Consider the following 27,383-nt stretch of genomic DNA (forward strand, 5'->3'; position numbering starts at 1 on the left):
TCAGCTGCATTTGAGATAAGTCCCAGATTTTTAATAGGACGCAATGGATGATGAGGAGTCCTGCAGTGGATATGTGTGTCAACAGGACATAAAAATCCTAATATGGGATTACCTGCTGCTCCCATCCTTCCGCCTTCTCATCCAACTCCTTTACCAGTTGCACCTCTTAGGAAGCCATCACCACTATCTCCTCCTTCACTCCAAGGGGATCGGTCCATGTAGACGACATTGATGATGTTTACTCAAATGTTTCTACTTATTCTGATATAGTAGGAGAAGATGGTGAGCTACCACCAGACAGTGATGGAAGGGATGATGATGGCAGATATGCTACTGCCCAAAGTCAGCACTACCAGTTCAAGGTGCTACGTTTTGGATGCGAATCAGCGCAGAGAATATTCATCAAATGTCTCACTCCAGATGCCACTCTTTCCAAAAGAGATCACCAAGTTTTCCCATACCTGGACGACTGGTTAATCAAAGCGCCATCCAGAGAAAAAGAAAAAGCTTGCATCAATCTGTTGTGGAGACTAGGCCTCACTTTGACAGGGAGCAATCTTCTTTGGTGACCCAAACAAACCTCTCATTTCTGGGAGCAATACTCTACACTAAGTTGGGGGAAGCCTTTCTATCTGCAAAATGTATAAGAAAGTTACAGACAATATCAAAGACTATTGCTGGAAAGCAATCAGTCATAAGTGATGCAATACAAGCCCCTAATAGGCATTATGGCATCATATATAGGTCTCATTCGTTTGCAGGCTTACATGAGACTTGTTGAGCAAGAGCTGGATTTGCGATGGAAAAAGGTGTAAGGCTCATAGGAAGACATGGTCTGCTTCACAAGGTGCATGAAACAAGCTCTGATCTGATTCACATTTCTAGAAAACCTAACTGCAGGGTTCTCTTTCCTACCAGTAACAACAAGGTTATTCCTAACCATAGATATATCCATGAGGGATGGGGAGCCCACCTGTAAGGGCTTTCAACAAGGGGCATTTGATCAGATGCAGAGAAGAAGCCCCACACCAATGTGTTGGCACTTGTTATTCTTAGATCCTTATTTTTTAATCCAGTTTCACCAGCAGAAAGTCAATTACACTCTCTAAACTTGTGAAGATGTCTCAAATTCTTTATAGACAAAACAAAGGACATACACACATCAGACCAGCTATTTGTATCATTTGTACATGTACGAAAAGGCCAATCCTTGTTCAAACAGAGAATAGCACTTTGGCTCTCAGCTTGTATTGCTTTCTGTTATGCCAAAGCTAATTGTGCCCTCCAGGGAAGAGTAAGGGCGCATTCCACTAAGGGCATGGCTATGACAGCAGCACTCTATAGGGCACATGCATCATTGTACCCGTTTGCGAAAATTAAGGAATCGCAATTTAGAAATCGCAAATGGCAATGCATGATTAACTCGCAAATATTTTTGCGAATTCTTAATTTTCCTTAATTGCGATTCACATTTTGCTAATCGCAATTAAGGAAAACCTTCCCATTGATTCCTATGGGCCAAAAGGCCCATAGGAATCAATGGGAAAGCATTAACATTTTGCGATTTTCATTTTGCGAACCGCAATTTGTTAATGCATTTCAAGGGTACTGAGGGGGGTCCTTTGGACCCCCCCTGCACCCTTGAAATGCTATTTTAAGTGCAAGTTTCACACACACTTGTCCAAAGGACATGTGTGTGTGTAACATGACACTTTCAAAAATGCTTTTTTGAGCATATTTGAAAGATTTCGCAAATTAACCCGAGGTTCACCCTCGTGTTAATTTGCTCCCCCTATTTGCGAATTCACATTTTTTTAAACATTCATGCATTGCATTTAAGGAATCGCAAAAATGCGATTCCTTAAATGCAATTGCATTTTTAGAAATCGCAAAAAATTGCGATTTCTAAAAAATTGTTTAATGCATCCCAAAAAGTGATTTTGGAATCGCAAATGGCCGAATTTTGCAATTCGCACCGTTTGCGACTCCAAAATCACTTGATGCATGTGCCCCTATGCCTTTTAAGAGACATCTGCTATGCAGCCACCAGGAGTAGCAGGCATACGTTCATAAACATTACTGCCTAGAAGTGGACGCAGAAGCTGACACTGCAGTGGGACAGGCAGTCTGGAGAAACCTCTTTCACTAAAGGTGAGCCTGGGTTCCACTTACTTGTACTCATAATGTGTACTGCTTGCTATTCTGATTCAAGTATATGAATATATAAAAGATCCAATGTTGGAGAAAACATTAGTTACTTCCTGTAACGCCAGTTCTCCGACATTGGTATCTTTTATATATTTACATGTGACCCTCCCCAAACAGAGGCTCATCGCACTTTATTCTCACACTTCTGCTATGAAATCTGAGCTATAGATGCCTCTAGGGGGAGTAGGAGTGCTCTCCTTATTAGCTGAAGTTTTGGGTCTTGTTACTAAATATACCATGTTCTTTCAGGCCTACGGCCATTTTACATTCTATACTGTTTGTTATATATTTTAACCTGTATGCTGCTATTTTATTACACATGGGATTCTCAGCCTGGAGAATGATTCAAGCTTGTGAATATGTAAAGATACCAGTGTTGGGGAACTGGAGCTACAGGTAAGTAACTAATTTCTTCAGCCTCTTAACCTTCCTGAAATATGTGTAATTATATTTCAGGTATTCCTCAAGTTGGAGTACAGCCAGGGGGCAAGCCACCAAAGTATGGTATGTAATACTGTTTTTTATGAGGAGAACGAGGTCACAAACATTGTCACTAGCAGCACAATAGTAGTTAAAAAATTGTTTAAGCTATTGCAGGAAGATTACTCACATTGATTGCTCCACGCGAAGGGTCTCATTCTGCATCTCCTCCCCCCGGACTTCTCCATTCCTAGAGTTACCTTCAACATTATGTACCATAGGCTCCTCCTACCCCATCCCTGCAGTCGTAGCAGTGATCCAGGCCCTCAGGCCTCCGTATCGCCAAATGAACGCCTTCTACTCTCTCCTTGACAGCTCCCCTCTTGAGGTTTCTACCCTCTCAGCCTTTCTTGGATGTCAAGCTGACCATAGCTTGAGCTTTGATGCCAGTGCAGCTCTCAGATACCTACAGCTTTGACCGGGTATGGTAGTCAGGAGGTCAGCGGGATGGTGACACAATCTCAGCTACTTCAGGAAGATGTCATGTGCAGCCTGCTGGGAGAATCCATTGTAGTGAGTGCTAGCAACACTCTTTTTTGGCTTCAGTTGTTAGCAGGCAGTCTGACCAATTCCGAGTAAGCCCCCCTGCATGCTTTCCTTCTAAACCTAAATGTATTCACACATTTTAAGATATTTCAGCTGCAGACAGTTCATTATCATGCTTTTCAATTTTGCTGCTGATTGTCCTCCAGATACATGCCACAGGAAACCAGGCACTGTTTTCTACTGTATAAAATGCCCGTACCCTGAACTGTATCTAAATCACTCATTGGTTCTCATTGCATTTGTTCAAAGTGTTAGGGTAGAGCAGAATAATCTATTGGTGTCAGAGCTGCCTGACAGACGGTAGCATTCTACCAAAAGAGGGTGAGTCTGCAGGTACTGACGGAATACGTCACTTATATAAGGCCAGATATTCGAGGTCTGCCCTGCATGCACCCAGAGTCCCAGCATTTGATAGCTTTCTAGCTGCCCCTCACGCGACCTTGGTTTCTCTTAGACGTCTACAGTGATGCTCACAGCTTAAAATCCTAAACTGCTAAAGTTGCTTTCATTCTGTTGTCAGGGGTGCCAGGTATTGGGGGCGTTGGAGGAGTGCCCGGTGCTGGGGGAGTTGGTGTGCCAGGTGCTGGTGGTGTACCCGGAGTTGGAGGTGTTGGCCAACGTGAGTAAATCCTACTTTATCATCAAAGCAGTACTACTGGACACAGCCTGGGGCTATAGAACCCATGGGTTGCCTAAAGGAGCAATGTAAACATTTATATATATAAACGGTGATTCCTTTATACACCATTGCTTGCTCTGACCTTTCCTACAAGGCAGGATTTTCAGCCAAATATTTTTATAGTGTTTAAACTGAATGACTCTTTATAAAAACACAAACATATTGCCTCTTATATGCATGCTTTCTTTATGAGATCATTTACAAAAATTAAAGTTTTGTCTATTAAAATGTGTTCAAGAAATCTGCACTTAAGTAGAAATAGTAGAGGTACTACTGTTTTCAATTCGAGAAAGATACCTATAAATTGTAGTTACATTGGTGGTTCAGTGAGAACCACTGTCCTGTTACAGCTCAGTGACCTTTTCATTTGGCTTGTCTCATTCCTGTAAATACCCCTCACAGGCATGGGTGCATTTCTTCGCGTAGGTGGGGGTCCTACTCCACTTTTGGTGGAGCAGAAAGAATATTTAAGAAGGTCTTATAGTTGCCCTGGGCCATTGAGAAGACTTCAGATTCCATGTCTGAACTATCCCGTGAAAACAATGTTGACTGGGGAGACTGGCGATCTCTTTTCTTCATTGATTTAACCGCGATTTATACTGTGCAGACACTGCCAATGGCAATGGAGCACCTTACAGAAAGACTCCTAAAATGTGAATCTTAAAGGCCATCATCAAACAGACTAGAAGCAATTAGGAACTCCTCCTGTAACCGACCATGCTCCTGTGGGAACAGCTGTTTTCATCTGGCTCTAAACTGGGTGCAGGGATTTCACCAAGCAGGTGGAAGAGATTTCCAGAAAACAGTGACCGCCCCAGTAAATGAATGCCCCATGGTTTTCAGAATCAACAAAAAAGGCAGCTCCAGCTGAGAATAGGCTGACGCAGGAGGCACGCAGATCCCTGAGGACATAATCTTATTTCCCAAGTAATGGAGGATGTCCAGTTGGAGATTTGTAGACACGGCAACACATTTTAAACAGGATAATAGTCTTCAAAGGGAACCAGTGCACCACTCGAAGGTCAGAGGATAGAGCACACATGGCCAGAATACCACCCAAACCACTGGGCTGGTGTAAGCATGGAGCGCTTTCTTTAAAAGGAGCAAGGGAAACCTAGGAAACATGCCCAACTGTTTATTCTAGAGAGTCACAGAGTCCGAATCACTGAACTGAGCAGACACCAGAATGCACCTCAGGAGGAACAGGTGGACTGCGCAGACGGGGCCTGCATATTTAGCTGAGGATCGCAAAGAAAGCAGAGGTCTTTGCCTTGTGGGGCATGCATAGGGTTAATACCGTCAGGGGCTAAGGTTCGGAGCCAGGACAGAGTTACCATGGAGCAGACATTAGAAGTAAACAAACTCAGTAGATGATAGATGTCAGTGCAGCAATCAGCACCCTTCTTGAAAGTAGGTGCTTTTTAGTCAGCTGGTCTTCAGCAGTTTAGCTGGATATGAGGAGGAAGGTAGTAGCTGTGTCGAACCAGCCTACATCCATTCCCCAGAGAACAGCTGTCCCCTGTCTGCCGTTAAGCCCACTCCAGGCTTCCCCTTGTGGTTCCCAAAGTGCAAGGCAATAAGGGGCGAGGAACTGAGAAAACGTCTTAGTCTAGCTCCGAAAATCAGGGACATGTGAATGGCCTGCATTTTCACGATAAACAATGCAAAGAAAACAATAGGGCAGTGGTGCAAGCAATTAACTGTAAATTAGAAAAGACATAAGGCAGTCCTCAGAGGTAGCAACTGAGAGAAAAGGTGTAGATGTGATATGTGCACCCATACAGGACATCATAGGAACTGGGTATGCTCACACCAAAGCCATTGGCCCTTTTATTTTTGCCAGTAGATCCACTCCCTGTATAGACCAGCTTCATATTGCAATAGCGTAAAATGTGACAAAATGTTCCAATAGCTATACAACATCTGAGACAGGTCGGTTTAGGGGCTTTGGCTATTTTTCCCCAGTCATTCCGATTTGCAGTAACCTGTGGAACTAGTTAACATTGCACAAGTCTTAATCTAGTCTTAGTCTTAATCTAGATGAGATGGCTATCTCTATAACAAGTTCATTTTGCCTACTGCTATATAGCATCCTCGGTTTCAACAAGATCTTGTTCCCATTTACACTGTGTTGTACCTAGTGGATCGGTATTGTTGACGACTAGATTCCTGTATATCCTGAGGATGCCCTTACAGAGAATTGGTTCCATTGTTATTTTGAGCTCTAAGAACTCTTGAACCTCCACCATGGCTGCACTGTGAGAATCTAGAGCGTGGCATAATTGTGTGGCCAAACTGTGTATGGCGTAGGCCACGTAGGCCATATTCGTCAGCTAATTGGTCAGGAGCTTTAATGTGAGTACCTGACTTAGAAATTCCAATCGGGTCGCATGTCCTGAAGACCTGGGGCCTCATTTATGAGGCCTTGCGTCACTTTTGCGCTGCGGATGCGTCACTTTTTGTGACGCATCAGCAGCGTAAAACATGCGCCTTGTTGCGCCATATTTAAAAAGTGACGCATCTAGGTAGATGCGTCACTTTTTAAACCCCTGCGCCACATTATACCTGCGTCAGGTATAATGTATGCAGAGGGGGCGTACCCCCGCAAAAAGCCTCGTAATAGTGACGCAGTGAAATCTATGAGATTTCACTGCGTCACTTTTAGGATGCGGTTGCGTCAAAATCTTGCGCCTGCCTCACAGCAGGCGTAAGACTGACGCAAGCCCTTTCACATGGGGCTTTCCCCATGTGAAAGGACGCATTGCTGGAGTTGCGTCACTTTTGTGACACACTCCAGCAATGCGTCACTTTTGCGCTTACAGATGCGTCAGAAATACTGACGTATCTGTAAGTCCTTGCGACATGATGCGTCATACATTAAATATGACGCATCATTTTTGTCGCAAGGGGTGCGCAGTGAAAAGTGACGCATCGCTGTTTTGACGCAGCGATGCGTCACTTTTCATAAATGAGGCCCCTGAAGCTTTGTCACATGTGCCGGCCATGTCTCATGCCATCAAGGAGTCTCTTTGGTCAGTTTACTCCCTCATTTGGTGAGCTTGAAAGCTTTTTGGCAGCACATTAAAGGCATTTAAGTGATCTGTGCTAAGTACAAGAACGGTGCGCCCCGATATAATAATGACAATATCCGAGAATTTTCCTCGCGATTCCCCTTTAGTCGAATCAACGGGTCTTGTCTTTCGTCAAACATCAACTCGTTAATCAGAAGCATCTGGGAGTTGCAGAAGCAGAGATGAATGTCAGTGGTGTCTGACCACTCTCTGACACAGAGTTTGGTGCATTTTGCAAATTAAGTTCTCGGTTGATTTACCCGCCCAAACAAATGTTGAAGCTATGGATTGTAATACGGTGAAGAGGTTGCAGTGAATGCCATATGAATAGTTTCCAATGTGTAAAGAAATCAGGAGAGGGACTTCAGGTTGAGTAGGGCAGACCTATCCATTACAGAAATGGGAGGAAAGGATTGCCTCTCGAGCTCCCTCCTTGTACGATGGACCAAGAGTACAATGTTCTGTATGTACCTAGCATTTCCTCTGGTCTAGGGTTATAACTATACCTAGGTATTTGAAATGACGCCTGTCAATTTGTAATTGGGTGCATTTCAGACAGTGTGGTTGGGAACCACTGACAGGTTGACTTTCACCAGTTTACTTGCAGACCCCATGCGTGCTCTGTGGCATCTGTGACAGCCGACGACGCAAGGTGCATTCTGTCTACTAAAAATATAGCAGCATTTAGTCTGCGTTAATGGAAACTCTGTCTTCGACTAATGCTTGTGGCTGAAAACCTGTAAGTTGGGCATTTTTCCTGATTCATTCAGCTAGTGGCTCCATGACCAGGGCAAGCAACAGAGGAGAAAGTGGGCACCCCTAATGCGTACCTTTCTCTATTTGGGATGAACACTGTTTTACTGCCTCACAGATTGCACGTAGCAATTACTTAACACAGGAAAACAACACTCCTCATAATCATTCAATCTCTTCAACGTGATTATACTATACTGCACAAATGTAGCCACCTGTTCCCTGGTTTTGGTTAACTACCTTTCTATGAAAACAACTACACATGAAAAAATGCCATGGCATATACCAAATATGCAGATGCGCAGAGTATTATATGCTATTTATTACCGTCGATGAGTAGTGCACCATGAGTCACACGAATATTCGCCTCTCATGAGTTATAACCCCTCCTCACACTCAACAGTGGCAATAAATGGCATATTACAGTCAGTGCATCTGCATATAGATAGTATATTTATTATTTTTGCTGAAAAAACACTGTGATGTTATCGGTCAAACATGCAAAACCACTGAATGTTCCAGTTATGGTTACCACCACACACAACACTTGCCATAATTTGTGCCACCTGCCATTATGTTATCGTGATAGCTTTTTTCTTTGTTTCCGTACTATTGACAAATTGATATTTAAAGCAAATATTATGGCTATAAATCAGATCAGAGCTCTTATAAAAAGAGCTCATCAAAGACTTCTTCAATTAATGTGTACAAAGCAACATCTTCACATTTATATTGTGTCACTCCGATACTCTGTTACTTTTGACACTTTTTGTATTCTTCTTGCAGCTGGATTTGGCGTGGGAGGATTACCAGGAGGAGGTCTGTGGCACTATCTATGTTACTTTTATACATGTCTTGTAAAGCAGAGAGCAGTAACTAGTCTAGAATAACTGCCACAATATGACGTCAGTTTTTGAAGTAAACAAACTAATCACCAAGAGAGCACCTAGGAAGAAAACCAGTGTTACACAGACAAAGAAGTGCTAATTAACTTACTTTCAGAGCCATTACATGCTTCCCTACCTCATCACCCAGGTTTCCCTCTCACATATATTACTCTTTCATTGCCAAAGCGAAGGGCTATCACAATGCCTAAGTTTATCACTCAAGCATTCATTCTAACATTAATCATCTCACTCATTAACTTAGAATAGGAATGTATGCAGGATTGGGGTATCTTTCATAGATTCAAATGCTTGAAACATTCCCTGTCGTCGAGGTGTGAGTCCCACTGTACTATCATCAAGCAATCTATAAAACTACCACAGGCTATAATGAAACAAGGCCATGAATTTAATAGCCTATTTAGCTCCTTTTTAAAAAAGTACCAAACTTCGGATACAACAAATCAGTAGCTAGCACCCTCTAGAACAATCCCACTGTGGAATTCCCTCCCCTTACAACTTCGGCATGAAACTATTAACGACACGTTCCGAAAAGATCTGAAAACTTGGCTATTTCACCAATAGTGCAGCTCTGCCTTCTTGCGTGTGTCCGTTGGCGCCGGGAATCCTCCGGGTAGCTGTGTGCCCTAGAAATTCAAAATTAATTCGCTCATTCATCCCAAGATAGGCTGAGTCACTCAGATTTTCACTGCACATCGTGTGTGCAGAGAGTCTCAGAGAGCTCTGCTCATTTTTCTTCTTCAAACTACTTTTACAACTTTGGATTCACTTCTTCTACGATGTCTGATAAGAAAGGCCTTTTCCATTCCTGCAGGACCTGTCGGAAGAAAAGTGCTCATGTGGATGACCCGCATAAGGACTGCATCCATTGCCTCCATCCCCAGCATGAGGTAATACAGTGTAAAATCTGTCACACTTTTTCCACTAAAGCGTTTAGGGATAGAGAGGGGAGGCTGCTCTTGTGGCTTTAGAAAACAAAGTCACTCAAGACCTCTTCAGTGTAAGACAGCAGCGCCTCTTCCAGGTCACATAACAGGGCCATATCACAGGAGGATGCGTTTGAGGAGGTCAGAAAATATCATAAAACCTCCCACTTGGCTAAGGACTCTCATAAGAAGGAGTAGCGTAGCAGGATCTCCTCAGAGCCTGCCTCGTCTTTGCTATGTCCTCCTTCTTGTAAGGAGAAAATATGTCCTCATGCTTCCTTTTCAGATCATGTGAGGCCTAACTCCTCTCCGTCGTCGATGCCTTTTCCATCTACGCCACGCTCGTCAATGACGCCATCCAGTACACCTATCTCGTTGTGGTGACCATCGCCCACAGCAATGTCGATTACGTCTGCCAGCAGTGCCCCCGAATCAACAAGAATTTAATCGCTGATGAAGGTCACGTCGACACTACCAATGACGACACCACCGACGATGAGCTCCGTGACGACGATCCCGTTGACGACAACTCCGCTGACAGTGGTTCTGTTGACTGTGGTTACGTTGATGACAACACCCAAGATCTATGCCATCCAATTGATGATGGCACCGTCTACACCACTGTCGATGAGAATGCAAATTAAAGTATAAAGACTTTCCTGCACATTGAGATAACTTCACCCAGCAAAATCTCGCCTTTGCCCCCTAGTCACCTACTGGGCCTGCAGGAATTTGAGGATGAAGGTTCATTGTAACAGTGCACACCCCTTCAGAGCTACATGTTAAATGTCAGGAGGAGGATGAGGACTATGACAATGAGGAACAGTATTACCAACATTATTTCCCTCAACCACCAAGGAAATTTTAGCCTTATGGATATTACATGAACCCTCCTATACAATATAATGCTCACCTACCATCCTCATTAATCCAGACCTGCAGCCTATGCTTTCGCACTGTAGGAAAAGATTTCCATAACTTCAAGAGGAAAGCCCTGCGGCACCACCACCACAGCCTGCTGCCCCTCTCACACCACCAATGCCGGTGCCTGTCAAACCCAGAATGACGCCTTGTCCTCTGACAGCATTACCACCAAGAGAAGATCGATCTTCCTCAGATGAGGATAGAGAAGAGGGCAAAATTACTTAGCCTCCGCTACAGTCAGATAACTGGAATAACTACATTATTCCTACACCATCCCCACCTTCACACCCTCCATTGACTCCTCCAGAGGGCATCGGAGACTCACTATGGCGGAAACGCAGTCAGTCTGCTTCCTATTTTACTTTAAAGAGCAAACAAGAAAGTCAATCAGCTCCATACCCATCATCGACTACATTTGACAGGAAGGAATAAAGGTGATTAAGACTCCAGCCACAGTGGCGGATGTCCGGCCTCAGATTTAATAAAAAGTATAGCCCCCCAGAAGATGCCCCTGCATGCTTGACAGGACACCCTAAGCCTGACTCAGTCGTCTCTCAGGCTGTTCAGAGGAGGTCCAACTATTCATCAGTAACTATTACAACACCTCCCAATAAGGAAGGGCGCCAATTAGACACCTTTGTCAAACGTTTCTCTGCCATGTCTGCCATTGCTGTGCAAGCTGCAAATGCTTTGTCTATTTTAGGCTACTATGCATGCCAGATGTGGTTCAATCTGGGGGACATATTGGACCTCATTCCAGAAGGCAAAAGGCAAGAGGCTAGGAAAATTCTACAAGAGAAGAACGCGCAGCCCCTTTGGTATTCGACTGCACAATGGATATAGCCACCACAGGCTTTGAGAGCTAGCTGGCGCAGCAGCCTTAAGGCATCAAGATTTGCTAAAGTTGACATCATTTCGACCGGAAGTCCAACCCAAGATCTTGGACATGGCATACTATGGGGATTCTTTATTTGGCAAGTATAAAGAGGAGGCCTTGCTAGCGATCAAGAGCGACACCTATACCGCCAAGTTCCTGGGCACTCTACAGTACAGAAAGTTGCCCTTTCGGGGAGCAGGAGGACAGGGTTTTTGAGAGTATAAGGGTGAATATCACCGCACCCAGCAGGTCCAGTCCTATCAACTACAGTTCAGGCAAGGTTACCAGAAGCTGCCATATCGCTAGTCCTCCATGGTGAGTTTCTCCAGGCAGGGCTACTGCTTTCTCAAAACTACTACACAGGTCGCAAACAGTGGCCTCACTCAGGTGGCAGCTGCTGTCACCTCTAATCCCGTTGGTGCCAAGATATTCAACCACATGCATCAGTGGAAGAACATAACGTCAGCCAAATCGGTATTGAATTTGGTCACCTATGACTATACCCTGGATTTTACAGAATAACCACTGAACACTCAACCCAGGGTAGCGCACCCCACTCGTCTTCACCTACTAAAGAAAGAGGCCAACATGATGCTCTCCAGTGGAGCGATAGAGAAGGTTCTGATGGTGAAATGGGGAAAAGGATTCTACTCCTGTTTTTTACGTATACACAAGAAATCAGGAGAGTAGAGACATGTATTAGATCTCAGGAAACTAAAGCATACCTTCAGGATGGTTACTATTTTGGATATCCTGCAGTGCCTCAACACTAGAGATTACATGACGCCTCTGAATCTGGAAGACACAAACTTTCTTATCTCCATTCATCCCGAGCATTGAAGATATCTCAGATTCACTGTAGCTGGTACTCATTACCAATTCAAGGTCCTTCCCTTTTGCCTGAAGTCCATGCCTCTAATATTCACCAAGTGCCTCCCTCCAGTAGCAGCTGCCCAAAGAACCCAGGCTCCTCATGTATTCCCTTACCTAGGCGACTGGCTTTTAAAAACCACTACTGCATGACAAACCGCCAGAGCTATGACAGCCTGACTATCTCTTTTCAGCAAACTCAGCCTCACTTTAGGTAAATAAAAGTCATCACTCACTCCCAGTCAAACTATGAGGCTCTTAGGAGCCTACCTTGACACAATCCACAGCAAAGCTTTCCTATCCAAGGCACGACAAGATTGGTTGGCAAACTTGGCTAGAACCATCTCAAGAGGACTATGCGTTTCAGTCAGAATGTACAAGTCGCTCCTAGGAATACTCTTGTCTGCAATCAACTTGATTGCACTGGCTCGCCTAAAAATGAGACCACTGCAGTTGGAACTCCAACTTCAATGTCTAAGCAGCACAATCCTTCGAAGACTTGATTTAAATAACACAGATCATGAGAGAAGCATTGAAGTGGTGGAATCATAAACCACATCTCTCGGAAGGCCTTAGTTTTCTACCCATGATTCCATATTTCATCGTCATCTATGGATGCGTCTGTGAATGACTGGAGAGGCCACTTGCAAGACCTCCAAATCTAGGGCAAATGGTCTTCTATAAAATGATGCATATTATCAGCCTGGAGCTCAAGGCCATATTCCTCTCCCTGCAAGCTTTCTTGCCAAGGATTGCAGGGTCCTCAGTGCTGGTTCATTCAGATAACACAACCAGCATGTAGCACAGCAACAAACAGGAAGAAACCAGGTCTCTCACATTTTTTCAGGAAGCCTAGGAGCTTTAGACCTGGCTTTCAATTCATGGAATATCCCTGAAAGCCGAACACGTTCCGGGACTACATACACAGTACATTGGCAGACAATCTCAGCAGGGCGAAGAACAGTTGCCACAATTGGGAACTGAATCAACATCAACTGGACAGGGTCTTCTCACGATGGGCGAAGCCAACGCTGTATCCCTTGGCGACGGACAACAACATCAAATGCCAGTTCTATTCCAGCAGAATCCCTTTCCCAGGTTTGTGGGGGAATGCCCATTCAGATGCCTTGGTCTGGGATATATTTGTACATTTATCACCCCATCCCATTGATTCCCAGGGTCCTCACCAAGATGAAGACAGAACATTATCGTCTCCTGCTGTTCGCCCCCAAGTGGCCCAGGCGGCACTGGTTCTCTGAATCTACTCCCCCTCTCGAAAATCAAGCCCATTCACCTTCTGCCCACACCGTCTCTTCTGACCGTGATCAGGGGTCAGATATTCCATCTGGAGCCAGCATCACTCAATATACATGCAAGGCTCCTGAATTTTACGAATTTCACAATCTAAGCATCACACAAGAATGCAGAGAAATTCTCACCAAGTTTAGAGCAGAAGGCACCAGCAAGACTTACAAATTAAAATGGAAGTGATTCTGCATTTGGTGTCAGTAAAACGAATATGTGACGTTACAGCGCCATGATTTACATTGCGGTATGTTACATCGCAGTTATTACAACGCAGGTCGTTACAACGACTTGCGCTGGAGGGCGCTGGACTTAGGTATAGTATGATTTACTATTCCAACTCCAGCCTACGTAACAGTAGGGAAGTTGTTGGAATAGTGAATCATACTATTCCTTAGTGTATAGCGCCATCCAGCGCAAGTCGTTGTAACCACATGCGTTGTAATGACTGCGATGTAAATGGATAGCGTTGTAACGACCACGTTGTAAAGATCCTTCGCCCAGCAGAAAAGCATGCATCCATTCCACGTTTCTCCAGAGCAAATACTTACCATATCTGCTCTCACTGGCCAAATCAGGCTTAGTGTATGCTCCCTGAAGGTCCATTGTGCTGCAATTTCTAGATACTGATGCCCTTCTCATGCTTTGTCTCTCTGTTCCTCAAGACTCGTGAAGCAATTCATGGTACGGCTATTCCGATCATTCCCTCCAGTAAGATCTCCGCCTCCCGAATGACACCTCAATGTGGTCCTCTCACAGCTAATAAAAAAGGCCTCTTGAACCAATTCATAAGGCAAAGTTGAAATTTCTTACAAGAAAATTTGCTCTTCTCTTTTCTCTCACATCCACCACAAAGGTCAGTGAGACACAGGCTTTTACCACTAAAGAGCCTTTCCTTCCTTTCATGATGACTTTGTACTTGTCAGAACTAATCCTAAATTAATTCCCAAGGTTCATTCTAGTATTCTCCGAACTTTCTTTCCTCATCTGGTTACACCGGCGGAACAGGCTCTGCATACTGTGGACATTAAACACTGCCTCAAGTTTTACCTACAAAGAACTAAAAGCATCAGCAAGCTACTAGTGGCTTATGGTCAATGGTGTCAAGGCACTGCAGTGACAAAACCAACCATTGCCAGATGGATATCTGAGGCAATTCAATTTTGCCATGTTAAAGGTAAAAAACCTTTAAAAAGAAGGACTAAGGTGCATTCTACAGCAGCAGTCTCTATTTTGTCTGCTCTGTTTGCGGGCATTCCACTGGACAAGATACACTGTGCTGCGATGTGGAAGAGCACCCAAACATTCACAAAGCACTACTGCCTGGAATTTCCACAGTGCAGTGACGTAGCTGTGGGTCAGGTGGTGCTACAACATTTGTTCCAATAAGGTAAGCCTCTTTAAATACAGGTGTTTGTTTTACTTGTATTAGATATATAATGGACTGATTCTTATGGTTAATTGTTCTACTTGACATTCATGCATTAATGTTTTCATCTCAATTTCATTCTGAATAATCCTTATGTTTGCCTATTGTATGCATCTAGTTAAAAATCTAATATACACATGTATATTTCTATGTTATATTCTGAAAAGCATTTCTCAGCAAGTGTTTATTACTGCTACCCACTATCCACTAAGGATAGATACATTTCTAGGCACTGATTGCTATTCTGATTCAAGAATATTAATCTATGAAAGATACCCATTACTGGATAAGAAAATAAGTTACTTACTTGTAACTGCAGTCATCCAGTATTGGTATATTTCATAGATTCATATGCAACCCACCCTCATCCTCTGAGATGCTCCCTTTACAGATTGGGATTATCTATCCACACTTGTGCTGGAAAATCTGAGGGACTCAGCCTCTCTTGGACTGTTCTAGAGGATACTAGCTACTTGGCTTTCATGGACCTGACGGCAGCCTTCGATCGGGTAAACCGAAAGAAACTGTGGGAACTAATGAGGGCTCTTGGAGTTGATCCAGGACTGATAAACATTCTAAGAGTATTACACCAGAACACCTCTGCCCAGGTCAGATACAACGAGGAGGGAAGTACTACCAACTCCTTCCCATGTTCTCTGGGAGTGAGACAGGGCTGCATCCTGGTGCCTTTCCTATTCACTTTATATATAAACGGTTTAGATCAGGCGCTCGGAGCTCTAGGGGTGGATTGCCCTAGGATAGGAAGAAGAGGGATCCCTGTCTTGCTTTACGCGGACAACGCGGTGCTTCTGGCTTGCACCGCGTGTGGACTCCAGCGCCTTATAGACGGCTTTGTCCGTTTTATGGATAGTTTAGATCTGTCCCCCAACCTCTCAAAATCATATATCATGGAAATGGGAAAAACACCAAACAGGGAATTCAACTTTATGACTGGTACTCACTGTCTGGGAAAAGTGCAGGCATTTTCATAACTAGGGATCTTATTTGATAGCCGCCTTAGTTTTAAAACCTTGGCAGACGAGAAATGCAGCACACTAAGCAGTTCTGTTGGTGCAATTATGAACTTCGCACGAAGGCTGGGTCGCTGGTCCCCGGAGCAAATACTGAAATTGCATAGTTCCATATGCTGTGCCAAGGTTTTGTATGGCAGTGAGGTCTGGGGCTTTACGGATCCACAGAAGCTACAAACAGAAGAAAATAAATATTTGCGGTGGGTATTGAAAGTACCCCAGAGTACACCTTCCCATATCATCCATGAGGATCTGGGCCTCACTTACATTAGTGACAGGTTGCAACTTAAACCTATCACATGTTGGATTAAAATATGGACAAACCCCTGAAGCCTCACTAAGTAAGCAGATAATAATGGACTGTTTTGCCCGTGAGTGAAACTTTGATGGGCCTGTGTCATGTTGATTATTTCAATCACCCGACAAAACTGCTACACCGGGACAAGGGCCTCATTAACATGGAATTTTCAAAGCATGTGGCATCCATTAGGGAAGACAGGGAGCTGACCAAACTATCTGTGAGAGCTCACCTGTTGGCCAAATCCTGCCTGGGCATGGAACCGTATCTTTCCCTCATTCACAATGCACAGGACAGATTTTTAATGACCCGATTCAGGTTGAACCTACTCCACCACATTTTGGCAGTCCCTGCAGGGTACACATCTTCCACAGAGATGAAGGGTCCGTGCGGCTGCGACCAACGGTCTCCGCAGGACACGCTTCACTTCGTTTTATTATGCCCACACTATGCCCGCCCCAGGAAGTTATTTTTGAAAACCATTTTAAAGAAAGCCAGGTTGAAACAGGCAAAGGTGGCCCTTCTGTTTTTAAAACTGTCCACAGATGTTTACACCCTTTTTTGCACTGTTAACTTTCTAAGATTGGCTGTGAGACTCTAGAGGTGAGGGGGGAATGCTTTTGATCTTAGCTCTCGACAGATTTTAAATGTAACTCATCATTGAACTTTGTGCTGACCTACTCTAACCCAGGACAACTTATACAAGACCCTAAAGATTCTTTTTATGGAAAATTGGTACTATTTTACGAACAGATTGTATTTATATTTTTAGTCTGGTTTAAATTTTCTGTGATGCTCTTTTAACATAGTTCTTTTTATGGTATTGTTTAATGCCGAATAAAGACATTTTGAAATGAAATGACTAGCTACTGACTGGTTCTATCTGAAGTTCAGTCCTTTTTAAAAAGGAGATAGAGATGCTATTAAATTCATGGCCTAGGGCCATTATAGCCTATGGTAGTTTTACTTTCTGTAGTACAGTGGGACTCCCACCTCAACAACTGGAAATGCTTCAAGAAGGTGAATCTATGAAAGCTACCAATACTGGATAACTACAGTTACAGGTAAGTAACTTACTGTCTTCACCATGTATTCCAGGAGTACATGGCATACTACAGTTTACACATTGTTGAAGAAAAAATCTCCCATCCTGTCTTACCTTGAAACTTAAACAATACCTCTAATATTAATAAGTGCCTCATTGTCGTAGCACAGTGGTTTTACCATGTCCATCCAAATCACTTAAGCACCATGTTATTCCTTTAAGGAACAGTGGAACTCTATGTGGTTCTGTGTTGGTTCCAAATTGTGATGAAGGTTCTGGACAGGCCTCAATGTCACCAGTGCTAGTTTTATGTCAGGAATAACCTCACTACTTTACTACAGTGCTTTGCCCGTGTTCATCATCATATACTTTGGCGATCAAGATGGGTTGATTGGGTAATGTTCAAGCTATCATAGAGAGTCTTGGTGGAACAATCTAAAAGTGTGAGTCGGTGGCCGTGGTGGAGAATGATAGAGTTTTGAAGGAAAGGGAGGTATTAATGAAGAGAGAGTGCAGAACGGAGCGTTATGTCCCAGTGAGAATGCAATGATTTCTAAGGTCCTTAATGAATTTTCTTTGTGCAGTTAATGAAGAAATGATGATGCAGGGTTGATGTTTGTGCCCCCACATGGTTTGCCCAACAGGCCCACAGAAATTGCACATAAAGTATACTTGGGCCAAATCATGATTAGAAAACGGAGGAAGAAAATATTGCATCGTGTCATATTTGCATCTTTGTTTTTTTTTTAAGGGGAAGTGATGTGGTATGCCTTTAGGGAACAGTGGGACTCTTTGCGGTTCCCTGTTTCAAGTTCTATGCTGGTTCCATACCAAGAGGAAGGTTTTAGACAGTTCAGTTGAGAGGTGGCTGGACTCGATCCTCTGCTGACATTATGTCCATGGTATACCTCATTCCATTACTATTGTGCCTGATCTCACTCATCACCACACATTCTCTCTCACATTAATCATCTCACTCATTGTCTCAGCACAGGGATCTCTCCAAGCACAATCTATTCAAGATTCCTTCTAAAATGGATCAGGTCACCCACTGCTGGAGCAGCATAATTTCAACCAGTTGCTCTGCTAAAACTGCTGCATCCTATCAGTCACATTAATTATCTCACTGTTCTAATGTCAGTTTTGTTCTGCAACATTCATCTTATCTGCTTGTACAGCAGTTCCTGCAAACGCTACATGGCACTGAGGTGGATGCTACAAAGTTACTTTTCTCAGTTCCGTGATCTCTGGTTGTATAGTGTAGGACCAGAAGGTCACCTAGAATGAGCAATAAGTAATAGTGGAAGCAATAATTTCTCTCACTTTTTATGTTTTATAGGTGTGTTTCCAGGAGTGGCTGGTGCCGGAGGAAAGCCACCAAAACCAGGTATATTTTGGTTTGCCATTGCTTAAGTAATATCAGACGAACTATATGGATGGAACTCCCTGGTGCACCAGTCCTTACACCTGCAAACTTCAGTGGATGTTTATAAAGTAATAATTATGATAGATAATGTAAGAGAGGTGGATTTAGGAGATACTGCAGGAGCGCTGAGTATGGGGATAGTGTAAGTGTACTAGATATTGGGATGGGTTAAAATCGTTTGGTTTGGAAATATATGAACTTTCACAGAACCCGATGTTTCCATTTTGCGTTGCTCTGGATTTCAACCAGCCCTATCTTCAGCACTACAGTATTGCGAGTTGTTTTTAAGGAAGATTAATATAATTTCTGGGCCAGGGAGATCTTTTGGTCTGACAGGCAACTGTCACACACTGTCACCATGGCTGACAAAGAGAAGAGTACTTTTTCTAAAACCTGTTTGCCTTGGGGCAGCAAGAACATTTACACCGATGAATGTACGAAAGTAGGATCTTTCTGACATGGTTGCCTCCACTTTTTGCCTGGTGTCAGTGTCTTTAGACTGTAGTACACTGAGATCCTGCTCACCAAGACCCCAGTGTTGGTGATCTCTCCTCTAAAGTGACTTGTAAGTACATTATACATCCTACAATTGGCATGCTGGTGTACCCCTGTAAGTCTCTATTATATGGAACTAACGTACCCAGGGCATTGGTACATCAGGGGTCTCCCATGGGCTGCAGCATGTAATATGCCATCCATGGGACCCCAGGCAAACTTTGCCCACAGGTCTGCCTTTGCAACCTGCGTGAAATGGGGCATGCACCTTTCCCTCCAGGTATAAGGTTTAGCTTTTATCCCGGTCACTGAACTTAAAACCTATAAGTCACCCCTAAGGTAGGCCCTTCATTCCAAGGCTTTTTAGTGTGTAGGTACCCCTGCATGAGCAGAGGCATCTCTACAATCACCGGACTCCATCCTCTGGGCCTTGTAAGTGCGGGGAAGCCATTTTAAGGTACGTAGTGGACACTGTTAAACTTGATATGTCCGACTATATAATGGCTTCCCCGGACCTGGTCATGTTTGGTATCAAACATGTTGGAATCCTGCAACAACACTGATTCCAGTGTTAGTTGTATGATACCATATACTGGGGGGTGGGGCTCAGTTCTATATAGACAAGATAAAGGAAATATGCAGATCAGACCAGTTATTTGTATCATTTCTTCGACCATGAAAAGGTTAAGACCTGTTCATACAGGGGATAGCTTGCTGGCTCTCAGCCTATATTGCTTTCTGTCATACCAAAACCAAGTGTAGTCTTCAGGGAAGAGTGATAGAGCATTCCAGCAGGGGTTTGACTTCAAATGTAGCACTCTTTTCTGGTGTGCCTTTGAGAGATATCTGCTGTCCAGCCATCAGGTGGAGCAGGCATATGTTCACGAAGCATTCATGCCTAGACGTGGATACAGCAGTGGGACAGACAGTCCTAAGAAACCTCTTTCAGTAAAGGCTTCCGCTTTGTTATAATAATGTGTAATGCTTGCTATCCTAATTCAGGAATGTGAATATAAAAGATCCAATTTTGGAGAAGAAATTAGTTACTTACCTGTAAGTCTAGTTCTCTAACATTGGTATCTTTTATATATTCATGTGACCCTCCCTCCTCCACCGTCAAAGGATCATTGTATTTTATTCTCACAGTTGTGCTTTGAATTTTGAGCTTTGGTGGCCCCTGGGGGAGAAGGAGTGCTTAAGCTTCCACCTCATTGGCATAAGTTTGGATTCTGCTACTCAAAATACAGTGTTGTTTTTGGCCTAGGGCATTTTTTCAGCACATACTATATGTTGCGTATTGTTACTCCTTATACTTCTATTGTAATGTACCAGGGATTCCCAGCCTGGCAACAGGGAATGATTCATGCATGTGAATATATATAAAAGATACAAATGTTGGACAACTGGAGTTACAAGTAAGTAGCTTATTTCTTCTTAGTTTGCAGTGGTGGTTCCTAGCCCTAGATGGTGGTCTACTCTTCATGGGACATGGATATTGGCTTAAAATTAAAACAGCCATTCCACACAGTTTGTCAGGAAATGCCTCTTTAGTAATTGTTTACTGACTGTTTTAATTTATACAGTTTTCCTGCACATGCTCTGACCTATTAGACATCTTGAAGATAACAAAACTAATATTACTATTATTATTAAAGTTATATTTTATTTACAATATCTTCTGATAGAGGCCTCTAACTGCAGATTCTTCAGGATAAACTATTCCCCTGGAGCCAGATTGGATCCCGAAACTCTTGAGCAGTTCCTCTGCGTGTCGTTAAGTGGCATCCGCTGGGTCCTCGTTGATGTCATCTGCCTCAGAAGTGATGCTGTGGTGCCCACCTAAGTACTAATGCGATGCGCTGACAGTTCAGTTATTTCCACGCCAACAGTGACCAACTTTTTCTACCTTTTGTCGACTATGTTTGAGCAATTGCTCTCAGTGTGCCAGGGATATGTTCCCTACTAAACCTACAGGGTTTAAGCCTTATGAGGAATGTCACAGGCAAATGTCTGCGTCTGATCATCACTTGGTCTGTCTCTGGTATTGGGGCACAACCCCAAGGCCAGTGTCAAGTGCAAGTCGATGCATCCCAAGGTGATTCGCGAGCAGAGGATGAAGATCCTGGAAGCACAGCAGAAGAAAGGCCCTGCACCATTCTCTCTCAGTCCTGTTACTGAGGTCGACCACGAGGCTGTTTCCGCAGACGATCATCTTCCTACTCCAAGACTTTCTCCTCCAAGTCAGGTAAGTTGAAGAAGCACAAGAAAAAGAAGTTGAATCATTCTTTGGCTTCCCAAACCAAATGTCATGCTTTGCAGCTCCGCTCCTACTCTCCATCTGTGGAGCCGGCGCCAGGGCTCGCTCCACTCTTCCACGAGTTCCCTAAAGCTGAATGATGCCTGCCCAGTTAAAGAAATTCTTTGACGCCATGCACGCCATCTTTGGGCCACCAATTCCCTCTGGCGTACCTTTAGGCCCCTTAGAGCTTCGAGGAGCCCTGGTTGGGTTACCTCTCCTGAATCCTGCCAGGCCCTCTGGATCCAACCCTGGATCTGGCTTGATGCTACTACAGATGCCTAAAAACTCCTGAGACCCGCTGTGTCCAGCACCTCTGAACAAAGACGTAAAACCTATCACCAGCTCAGATTCGGTGCACCTCCAATGCCACTCAACATTAACACTGGCACCGTCCAGAACTCCCAACCCCTGGACTTGCCACTCCAAGACAGACTCTTTACCCCTGAAGGAGGAGATGAGAAAGAGGGGTATGACCCTTTGAGGTGGACCTAGCCAATTGGTATAAGGAGCTGGGTGATGCTAGCGGCCAGGACACCTCCCCAGACTCTGGCCTGCTTTGTCCTCTGGGCCTTGTTTCCGAAGAGGTTGCATCTTTTTTCCACCTTAATGCTCATGGCAGCAGAGGCCCATGACCTACAACTGCCTGCTGTTGTGGTTACTGTCCATTAGATGTTCAGGCTATGTTCAAGTGTCCCTCATTGACATGCCATTCGAGGGCTCCTGCTTGCTTGGTGACACAGCTGATACGGCACTGTAGCGGTTCTGGGAAAGCAGAGCCACTGCCACTACCAGGCCCCTGGGACTTTCTCTGGCTTGCCGCTCACAGCCCCTTCTGCAGCTGTGTATGAAGCACATATGGGCTCCCTCAATATCAGCCTTACACCACAGCCCAGCAGACCATCCAGTCTATTCATGGTTGGGGTCAGGGTTCCCAGAAAGGATGCTGGAGTCATACCCAGTGCACCGTCTAGTGCCCTGCCACATCCTCTAAGCTAATTTAGTGAGCAATCCATGCCGCACAGGCATCCAGTTGGCAGCAGGATACAGTACCGCCTGCCCCAGTGGAGCAACATAATTTGACTGCTCTAAATTGTTCAGATGAGTTATGCTCTCCCATTCGTGGAAACTGCTCCACCCTTGCCACCATTCCCAGAACGGCTGATGAAGGACCATTTCTCCTTGCTCCATCAGGAAGCGCATGATCTGTTGGCCAAATGAGCCATAGAGAGGGAGCAAGCAAGCACCAGAGATAGTGGTTGTTATTGCTGCTACTTCTTGATGAAGAGAAAGGATGGAGGCCTCTGTCCCACACTAAATGTGCACTCTCTCACCGCATTTCGGAGGAAAGAGAAATTCAAGATGCTCATGTTAGTTAAGGTTCTGTCTGCCCTGGAGACTGGATGTTAGCTTTGCACTTGTAAGATGCATATTTCTGCATTCCTGTCCTGCAGGCCCACTGGCGTTACTTGCGGTTAATGGTAGGTCAGAAGCATTTCTAGTTTTCTGTGCTCCCATTTTGCCTCATCATTGTCCCTTAGGTGTTCACGAAGGGGATGGCGGTGGTTGCAGCACATCTTTAGTTGTCGGGGGTTCCAGTCTTCCTCTACCTCGATGACTGGCTGCTGAATTGGGCTCTCCTTAAGGAGTCGTCACCCACCTCCAGACTTCACTGGGGTTGACTATTAATATGCCAAAGTCACACCTGACCCCCTTCTCAGTTGCTTCCTTTCATCTGAGCCTTTATGGATGCAGTACAGTTTTGTGCTCACCCTCCATAGCAGGGAGTCCAGGACATACGGTCTATGATCCCGATACTTCAACCTCAGTCATGGATTTTTGTGAGACTGACTCTGAGCCTGCTGGGTCTGATGGTCTCCTGCATCATACTGCAGAAGAACGCTTGATTGCATATAAGAAGTCTGCAATGGGATCCGAAGTCACAGTGGGCACAGCATATGGGGAATAATTCCGACCTTGTCCAGATTTCGATGGAGACTGTGAAAGAAATACATTGGTGGGTAACGGACAATGGTTAGGTCTAGGGCAAACCCCTCTCCCTTCCCCACCCAGAATTTACAGTGGTGACCGATGCATCACTTCTGGATTGCGAAGGCCACTTGGGACAGGTGGAGAAACTGCTCTCCGGTGAAAGCTTCACCCCAGATCAATCTTCCAGAGTTGAAGGCTTTCTGCTTGGTATTAAAAGACTTCCTCCCCTCTATCAAAGGAAGGCTGGATCAGGTGTTCACGAACAATATCAATGCCATGTAGTATTGCAATAAACAGGGCGGGTGGAGTTGTGGACCCTGTGCCAGGAGGCTCTACTCCGCTAGACTTAACTGGAGCGTCAGGGCATCTTCCTGGTTGTACAACACATGGCAGGATCCTTGAATGCCAGGGTAGATTAACTCAGCCGTCGTTGCCTTGTGGATCAAAAGTGATGATTATATCCAGAGGTGGCGTAAGGTCTTTTCCAATAGTGGTGAGATTCTTAATTTTATCTGTTCACCACCACCGAGAATGTGCAATGTAATCACTTTTGTATGTTGGAGTTTTCATAGTGTCTCTCACTCAGAGATGTGTTCTGACTTGAGGGGAATTCAAGACTCATGTACGCGTTTCTGCTAATAACATTCCTGCCCAAGCTCTCAATAAGATGAGTACAGTCAAGGCCTAAGTCCTGTTAGTTGCTCCTGATTTTGTATGGAGAGTATGCCATCTTGAACTCCTGAGCATGTGCATCTGTCCTCCAGTCAGACTGCCCCTTCTTCTGTCACAGCAAAAGGGCAGGGTCCTGCACCCGAACCAGTACACTCCCTAACTTCATGTCTGGAGATTGATTGACACAGTTGAGGGTTCTTGATCTTTCTCATGAGATCTGTGATGTCATCTTGGCAGCCAGGTGTCCCTCCACCAACGCAGCTGGGATAACTTTGTGGCTTGGTATTCCTCACGCCATGTCGACCCACTTTCTGCTCCTCTGTCGCAGGTATTGATGTTTGTTTTGTCGTTGGCTCTGCAAGGTCTTGCAGTGGGCACTGTTAAGAATTACCTGTCAGCTATTTGGGCTTTTCTGCAGCTACCTAATCAACCATCCCTGATTAATACATCAGTTGTGACTCCGTTTTTGAAAGGTTTACTGCATTTGTTTCCACATTCTTCTTTTGTGATGTCCCAATGAGACTACAGTCTGGTTCTTACAGAGACCTCATGTGTTCTCCCTTTGAGCCTCTGCACAGCTGCTCTCTGCAGCTCCTAACATTCATGACAGTTTTCCTGGTAGCCATTACATCGGCCAGAAGGTTGAGTGAGTTTCAGGCTCTATTAGCTCACCCTCAGTACTCCACTTTTCCACCCACTTTCATGTTGGTTAGACCATCACGTTGCCTACCTTCTTTGCCTCAAACTTCTGAAGAGGAGAGACTCCATGGTCTAAACCGTGAGAGAGCACTCTTTCTTCACTGATTGCATCAAAGGCCACTGGGTGGACGATCAGCTCTTCATTGGAATAACTGGGGCTAAGAAGGGCAAGGCTGTGCAGAAGTGGACCATATATGGATGTGTTTTACTCTGCATAAAGATCTGCTATGTAGTGGTGAAGAAGCAGCCCCCTGAAATATTTTTCGGGCCCATTCCACCATGGCCAAGGCCACCACTACTGTGTTAGTTCGCAGAGTACCTCTCCTGGATATCTGCCAAGCTGCGGGCGTCACTCCATACATTCACTTAGCACTATTGCTTGGATAGTCAGGTCCGTCGAGACAAGCATTTCGCCTGCTGGGTCCTTCAGGACTGTCTGAATTTAAACCAGTTTACAAACCCACCTCTGGGGAAGTATTGCTTGGGTATCTACTCTAAGGGAAGGAATCTGCAGCTAGAAGTCTCTGTCAGACGTGCAAGTTACTTCCCTACGGTAACACTTTTTCTGGTAGAAACTCTACCTAACTGCAGATTTATTACCGGCCCTCCCATTTTCCAAGTTCTGCAAACTTGACTCGTCACTTCAAAGGTCCCATTAGATGCAACACTCTAGTCAAGCATTTTTTTTGTGGTTCCACATTCTTGGTGAAGAAATAGTCATGATAAAATTTGATGTCAGCACCCTTGAGTGGCTGCTATGTGAACACTGCACCGTCACTTCTGACACAGACGACATAGATGCAGAAAAGGCTGATGCCACCTAGCGGTGCGCAGTGTTAGTGCTCAAGATTTTCAGGATCCAATATGATGCCTGGAGGGTATTATAAGGTGCAGAATCAGCGGTTCGACAGAGTTTCTACCAGAAAAGGTAGTAACTTTTTCAATAATACTACTACTATTACTACTACTACACTACTACTACACTGCTACTACTACTAAGAATATTAATAATATATATTATATACAAAGTTCTTTTGTATACAATTACTGTTATCAAACTAAAATGGCTATATGCTAGATGTGTCCCTGCGTGGTTACTGTAGGAGCACTGAGTATGGGGATGTTGTAAGAGTACTGGATAGTGGAATGAGATACAATTGCTTGATGTGTAAGTATTATCAGTGTGCTTGGTATTGGAATAATGCGCATGCATGCTGGATGTATGGAGAATGTGAGTATTTTCAGTGAGGGAATTGGGTAGCAGTTCTAACTTTGGTGGTTGTGTGAAGAAGAGAGGTGGTGTGGATTTCTGATTTTGGCCTGGTGGTAAGTTCTTGATTTTTTTCTTAGGTTACGGAGTTGGCACTGGTGGTCTCCCTGGAGGTGAGTTGCTAAAAAATATACCTGCTGAACAAAATGAATTAAATGTAGTAAGGCGGAGGAAATCCTGAGCAACAAAGAAAGAAGAAATATGTAGAGTCCCCTTAGTGTGGCTTGCTGTATAAGTGCAGGCTGAACTGTAATATGTTTAAATTATGGTAAGAGTGATGGTGCAGGAGGGCTGGTTCTGGGGTTGTAGAAAAACAAGATTGGCTATGAGGCATAATCTTGTCAAATATATTGCAGATGTGGGATAAGAACTCTAGATTTGTGCAGAAAAAAATGAGGCCTGGCTATTGAGTATATTGTATGAGTCCACGATACATGAGGAATGCTGTAGGGATGATTGCTATTGGGAATAGTAGTGGAGCACGAATTGCAAGGAACAAATTGTGATTGGTGTGAGGACTGGTGTTAGTGCCAGTGCCAGGGTGATGCACGGTAGCTCACACGTAAAATTACAATTCTGCATCTGTTTTAGGAATTTTACTAGCAAACATGGAGTTTTACCTTATGTTTTAATTCGTAGAGCAATGGTGTATATGCTTCGACTAAGTATCTGTTTTAACCTAAATAAATGTAAACATACTATGATATTTCTCCTGTTATCAACATTATTATTATTAATAATAATAATCAAATAGTATCAATATTACTCTCCAGCATTGGCTCTTTTATAGGTTCACATGAACGGCAGGCTAGGGATTTTCGTTAATCACTGTTTATTTACAAAACAGTAACACTAACACTGAAACAGTTGTATAATGTTTATAGTCTCATCGCTATGTAGCTCAAACTTGGACTTTAAATCTTCTCCAAGGATCAACTGTGCAGATGTTCTACTGCACATCCCATGTGGTGCTCTGTTCCACTACTATCTATCCATTCCCCTATCCCTCACAGGAAGGAGGAGTGAAGTTACCACATTTTTACCTTTTTCTTGGTGGGAGTTTAAGCCAGGGAGACCTCTTCGGAATATCTGACATATCTTCAGAAAAGTCTCTATTGGAAGGTTCTTCATAGTCAAGACTTGGATTTTATGTGGCAAAAAGAACATCTACACAGATATTCCACAT

The 27,383-nt window shown here is 44.1% G+C and overlaps 1 protein-coding gene across 21 annotated transcripts in view; it reads left to right on the top strand.

Moving 5' to 3' along the window:
• LOC147729783 (uncharacterized) overlaps positions 1-27,383 on the top strand; it is a 373,027-nt gene that overhangs the window by 270,693 nt on the left and 74,951 nt on the right. For all 21 annotated transcript variants that reach the window (XM_086954663.1, XM_086954667.1, XM_086954668.1 and 18 more), the window contains 5 exons: positions 2,665-2,712; positions 3,755-3,853; positions 8,524-8,556; positions 18,687-18,734; positions 26,278-26,310. In XM_086954663.1, coding sequence (XP_086810789.1) covers positions 2,665-2,712; positions 3,755-3,853; positions 8,524-8,556; positions 18,687-18,734; positions 26,278-26,310 — 261 coding nt within the window. The remainder of the gene's footprint in view (positions 1-2,664; positions 2,713-3,754; positions 3,854-8,523; positions 8,557-18,686; positions 18,735-26,277; positions 26,311-27,383) is intronic.

The sequence above is a fragment of the Lissotriton vulgaris genome, chromosome 2_1, assembly GCF_964263255.1.
Source record: "Lissotriton vulgaris chromosome 2_1, aLisVul1.2, whole genome shotgun sequence".
NCBI classification, from domain to species: Eukaryota; Metazoa; Chordata; class Amphibia; order Caudata; family Salamandridae; genus Lissotriton; species Lissotriton vulgaris.